The sequence below is a fragment of the Salvelinus alpinus genome, chromosome 11 (assembly GCF_045679555.1).
Source record: "Salvelinus alpinus chromosome 11, SLU_Salpinus.1, whole genome shotgun sequence".
Classification (NCBI taxonomy): domain Eukaryota; kingdom Metazoa; phylum Chordata; class Actinopteri; order Salmoniformes; family Salmonidae; genus Salvelinus; species Salvelinus alpinus.
In genome coordinates, this window is record NC_092096.1 from 56,024,561 (window position 1) to 56,030,611 (window position 6,051).

General features: G+C 41.1%; 1 protein-coding gene across 1 annotated transcript; it reads right to left on the minus strand.

Moving 5' to 3' along the window:
- Positions 1 to 1,489: 1,489 nt before the first annotated feature.
- LOC139534477 (TRAF-interacting protein with FHA domain-containing protein A-like) lies at positions 1,490 to 5,764 on the minus strand. The gene is made up of 3 exons (XM_071333653.1): positions 5,444 to 5,764; positions 4,510 to 4,564; positions 1,490 to 3,459 (listed from the first exon to the last, which is right to left on the minus strand). The coding sequence occupies exon 3, from the start codon at positions 3,398 to 3,400 to the stop codon at positions 2,804 to 2,806; it is 597 nt and encodes a 198-aa protein (XP_071189754.1). The 5' UTR covers positions 3,401 to 3,459; positions 4,510 to 4,564; positions 5,444 to 5,764; the 3' UTR covers positions 1,490 to 2,803.
- Between the last annotated feature and the right edge of the window lie 287 nt (positions 5,765 to 6,051).

The following is a 6,051-nucleotide window of genomic DNA, read 5'->3' on the forward strand; positions in this document are numbered from 1 at the left end:
TGAAATATTACATTTACATAAGTATTCAGACCCTTTACTTAGTACTTTGTTGAAGCACCTTTGGCAGTGATTACAGCCTTGATTCTTCTTGGCTATAACGCTATAAGCTTGGCACACCTGTATTTGGGGAGTTTCTCCCATTCCTCTCTGCAGATCCTCTCAAGCTCTGTCAGGTTGGATGGGGAGTGTTGCTGCACAGTTACTTTCAGGTCTCTCCAGAGATGTTCGAGTGGGTTCAAGTCCGGGCTCTGGCTGGGTCACTCAAGGACATTCAGAGACTTGTCCCGAAGCCACTCCTGTGTTGTCTTGGCTGTGTGCTTAGGTTCATTGTCCTGTTGGAAGGTGAACCTTCGCTCCAGTCTGAGGTCCTGAGCGCTATGGAGCAGGTTTTCATCAAGGATCTCTCTGTACTTTGCTCTGTTCATCTTTGCCTCGATCCTGACTAGTCTCCCAGTCCCTGCCGCTGTAAAATATCCCCACAGGATGATGCTGCCACCACCATGCTTCACTGTAGGGATGGTGCCAGGTTTCCTCCAGATGTGACTCTTGGCATTCAGGCCAAAGAGTTCAAGCAGACTGTCATGTGCCTTTTACTGAGAAGTGGCTTCCGTCTGGCCACCCTACCATAAAGGCCTCGTTGGTGGAGTCCTGCAGAGATGGTTGTCCTTCTGGAAGGTTCTCCCATCTCCAAAGAGGAACTCTAGAGCTCTGTCAGAGTGACCATCAGGTTCTTCATCACCTCCTTGACCAAGGCCCTTCTCCCCCGATTGCTGTTTGGCCGGGCGGCCAGCTCTAGGAAGAGTCTTGGTGGGTCCAAACTTCTTCCAATTAAGAATGATGGAGGCCACTGTGTTCTTTGGGACCTTCAATACTGCAGACATTTTGTGGTACCATTCCCCAGATCTGTGCCTCGACACAATCCTGTCTCGGAGCTCTACGGACAATTCCTTCGAACTCATGGCTTGGTTTTTGCTCTGACATGCACTGTCAACTGTGGGACCTTATACAGACAGATGTGTGCCTTTGCAAATCATGTCCAATCAATTGAATTTACCACAGGTGGACTCCATTCAAGTTGTAGAAACATCTCAAGGATGATAAATGGAAACAGGATGCACCTGAGCTCAATTTCAAGTCTCATAGCAATGGGTCTGAATACCTATGTAAATAAGGTATCTATTATTTGTAATAGTGAGCAAAACAAAAATAGCTGTTTTTGCTTTGTCATTATGGGGTATTGTGTGTAGATTGCTGAGAATTGTTATTTATTTAATCAATTTTAGAATAAGGCTGTAACCTAACAAAATGTGGGAAAAGTCAAGGGGTCTGAATACAATCCCGAAGCTACTCTATGTACCTCCCTGACCCTTCACCAAATGCAAACACATTCAGGGCCGTCTGATTGGTCCAGAAACCTTGGTGCCTTGCAAAATAAAAGTTGAATTACTTGTTAAAGGCTTTGGCAAGTATACGACGTGTAACACAATAATCAAATAAAAACATATTTATTATTATAGTCAACATTTACAAAACAGTTACAAAACCATATGATCCTACCCCATCTTTCATTGAACACTGATACTTGAACTACATGAAAAAGGGCAATATTCAGAAGCTTTAGTTTCACATTTTATATAATAACGTAACAGTCTTAGTAACACTTGCGGAGTGATATGAAAAACTACACTTGAGGTCCCAATGGCTTGGCGCTACATACAGTCAACAGTATGATTAAGTTTACAGAATGTTTAATCTCGGTTACCCAGAAGTAAAATTATTGTGAAAGTTTGTCACTTCCTGTCCACGAGAGATTATACAATGTTTAACATCAATATTGTGGGATAGGGGGCAGTATTTTCACATCCGGATGAAAAGCTAGGATATGCATATAATATATTTGGTTAGAAAACACTCTAAAGTTTCTAAAACGGTTAAAATAATGTCTGTGAGTATAACAGAACTGATTTGGCAGGTGAAACCCCGAGGACAAACCATCCAGGCGGGAAAAAAATTGAGGTCATAGTATTTCCCAATGGTTTTCTATTATTTAATAGGAACCTGGTTGCAGTTCATATGGCTTCCACTAGATGTCAACAGTCTTTAGAAATTGGTTGTTGTTTTTCTTTTGAGAAATGAAGAAGTAGGGCTGTTCATTGTAAGGGTCACTCCAAGTGGACTCTATTGTTTGGTGCGCGTGAACTGGAACGCGCTTCACATTGTTTTTATCCGTTATTGGAAACAGTTTATCCCGTCTTTAATTTTATCGATTATTTACGTTTTAGGATACCAGAGGTTGGATTAGGAACGTTGTTTGAAATGTTTGGACCAAGTTTACAGATAACTTATTAGATACTTTGTAGTCATGTTGGGCGAGTTGGAACCGGAATTTATCGAACAAAAACAACAATTTGTGATGTTTCTGGGACATTTTCGAGTGCCAACAGAAGAAGATCTTCAAAGGTAAGGCATGAATTATATCGCTATTTCTGACTTCTGTGTCGCCACCTGCCTGGTTGAAAATGATTTTAATGTGTTTGTATGCGGGGCGCTGTCCTCAGATAATCACATGGTCTGCTTTCGCCGTAAAGCCTTTTCAAAATCTGATTAACAAAAAGTTAAGCTTTATTTTGATGTATTACACGTATATTTTCGTGAATTTTGAATCTTGACATTTCTGTAGTTTGAATTTGACGCTCTGCAATTTCACTGGATGTTGTCAAATCGATCCCGCTAAAGGGATTGGCGCGTGAAGGGATCACTAACAGGTTAGACAACTGCTACTAGGTAAAGAGAAAATCATTGTCTATGACAGAAACATACTGCACGATTGGTACATGATTGTATCATCCATCTCTATCGGCCCATGGCTCATGAGTGGTGGGATGGCATTGGTTGAATGGTCTGAGCCTGTATCCATGACGGGAACCATACTTGGCATGCCCACCTCTCTGGAAGGGGGCACTGCCAGCACCCCAAACTCCACCTCGAAGCTCCCCTTTGCCTCTCCATTCTCACGACATATCAGCACCTCATACTCCCCGAACCGGACCAGGGCCTTATTCGGCAGCTCTGCCCTCTCCAGGTACCCCAACTCCGACCCGTTGACCGTCACGTGTCCCTTCTGGCTCAGGTTCTGCACAGAGAACAGCATGTCGGGGCTGTTGGCGGTGAGGTAGGCCTGCAAGGCCAGCTGCTTGCGGGAGACCCGTGGGTCGGCCAGGGCAAAGGTGCAGCCGTGGGCGTCCCGGCCCAGCCTCAGAGGGTCCTCGGCTGGGTGCTTGTGCCTGGCGTCCAGGGGCAGCAGGCGGTAAAGAGCCTTAGAGGCCTGCTGGGGGTGGTAGAGCTGGATCTGGAGGCAGGTCATCAGCTCCTCTGTTTCCATGGTGTGAGACAGCTCCATGACGGGTGTTATGATCGCTTATGCAATTGAAAGGATGCTGACTTTCAGTTTCAATTGGTCTGAAAGAAAAACAGAATTATTAAATTGACAACTTTTTGTTATTCTGGCACTAAATAAGTCTTATTACTAGAAATAGAATAACAGCTCAGACAGAGGGTACTGAAATTAAAAACATTTCATTCTATTGCACAATTCCATAGGGAGAAATGTCAGGGTATTTCCATAAAGCAGTAGAAAATCTCTTGTTTTGTCAACACTTTTAGTTCTCATTTTAAGGAAGACTTGTCAGAATTGCATCATCATTCCACACACCCAGCCTCAGTCAGCATTTCCTCTAAAACTTTCACTGGATTAAAGTAATTTCACTGTGCTATGAATGTAGCCTGCCCTTTTGCCTTTAAGTAGAAATTGTGCACCAATGTTGAATTTTTAAAGCATGTTATATTAAATGAAGTGCTCTTTACTATAGACGACATGGAAAACAAATGTTTGAATAAAGACTTGCTAAAGTGCCAATATTCAGCATTTTGACATGTTCCACTGCATTCTCTACTCTTAGAAAAAAAGGTGCTATATAGAACCTAAAAGGGTTATTTGGCTGTCCCCACAGGAGAACCCTTTGTAGACCCCTTTTTGGTTCCAATTTGAGTTCCAGGTAGAACCCTTTACACAGAGAGTTCTACATGGAACCCAAAATAGTTATACCTGGAACCAAAAAGGGTTATTCTATGGTGACAGCCGAAGAACCCTTTTGGAACCCACTTAACCACAACATTTATCCATGTTTAAACCATCATTGGCTAGGTTTCCATCCAATTGGCGACATATTTTAAAGCAAATATTATAAAATCTGCATAAAGAAAATATTGTTTGTGAATTTTCCCACTAAAAATACTTATTGCAGATAAAAAAAATCAGTGCTTGATGACAGTGTAACCGTGTTGCTTTACGTCCCTCTCCGGTTACAATAGCACACACAAAATTTACTTTGTAGCTTTTTTTTTTCATGTACCGAATAAAAATCTAAAGTTCAATGTGGTTCCATTACATTTTCAACTCTATCGATAGTTTTGTCACAACAACTGTTATGTTAAATGAAATATGCTTACTCTCGTCTTGACATGTATGCTCTAGCCAACAGCTCGCAGATACAGTGCAGGTTGCCTGTGCGGGTAAAATACATGAGATTATTATGGACAAGAGCGAGAATATTAGTATTTGTCATACAGCAGTCAAGCATTGATCATCATGTCACCAGAATAAGACCCTCGATATTTATTGGAAATGGAAAGGAGCAACAAACTCATCACCGTGCACATTCACCACCCTGTGAAATCCATCCTAATTTATTTAATCTGTAGTTCAATAAACTCGATGGTTTCCCGAATCGTAATGGGAGGACCACACAACATATCATCGCGTGACTCCCAAGTTTACGTCGATATGATGGTTATTATATCAATATTTGCTCATAAAGGCGTTTCCACTGTCATTTCTCGAATAATAATTGTTACTGTCACAAAAAGTTCCCACATGGGGATTTATGGGTGATTTAAAATGAAGTCGTCAACTTTATCTGGCACTTAATAGGCACTCAGAACGCGACTTCCATGGTTGTAGAATTATGGGCGATATCAGGTCCGCCGTGGCCATTATTTCTCATTATTTCTCCCAAAAAATAGTCGTCCGAAGTTCAGTCTACCATATTATAGTCATTTTAACAATATGACAATATAATTCGTTGAAATAAAACGTTTTTCTTTATATATATATATATATATATATTGAAGTTACACTACTCAAAAGACACCTAATTACTCCGCCAGTTTAGGAAACAGTTTTTCACAAAAGCCAGTCTACTATATTGTCAGAAGTGAAGAACATGTTCGATCTGCAACATTCTTGTACACATGTTTTTCTAAAGCTCTAATAACATGACTAGACTCGTCTAAGATTTTACTGATATTGAAATGTCATGACATTCAATCAAACAACAAAACCATTCTGAATGTTCACTTCCAAACTTGCTAGGCTATATCTTACCTGTAAAATGAGGTAGTTGTAGCAATTGTACACGCAGCGTCTGCAAAGATCAGGCTACATACAGTAAATATGCGGTCTCTGACTGTTGACTTGCTTACTTGAACAGGTACAACAACTATTGCCTGCCTACTGGCGCACCAACTTTTGTGCGAACTATAATGGGTGTCTGAGGATAGTAACAAAGATATGTTCTACCTATGATAGTAAAACAGAGTTTCTAAACCATACTGTACTCTAAACCATACTGTACTGTGTTAGTACTGCCGAGAGCAAAACAACAGGAAGGGGATTACCGTTGCGTCAGCAAGCACGCGCTCAACCATTCATGGTTTTTGACTAGATGGGATACAGTTTTTGTCAGATTTGACTTTTTGTAACAGGTTAGGAGAATTTATGCAACAGTTTATGAGAATTAACGTAGCAGGTTAGAATAATTAGATTAAGGTTTGGAAAAGGGTTAGTGTTAGCTAAAATGAACAAAAGGTCAACATTTGACGTTCATTTGACAAAAGCTGTATACCTTCTAGCCTTGACCATATTACATCGCACCACCATTGACAGTGAATTGCTGCTTGCCTTGGGAAATTCCAGAATTCCCCAATAGCGCT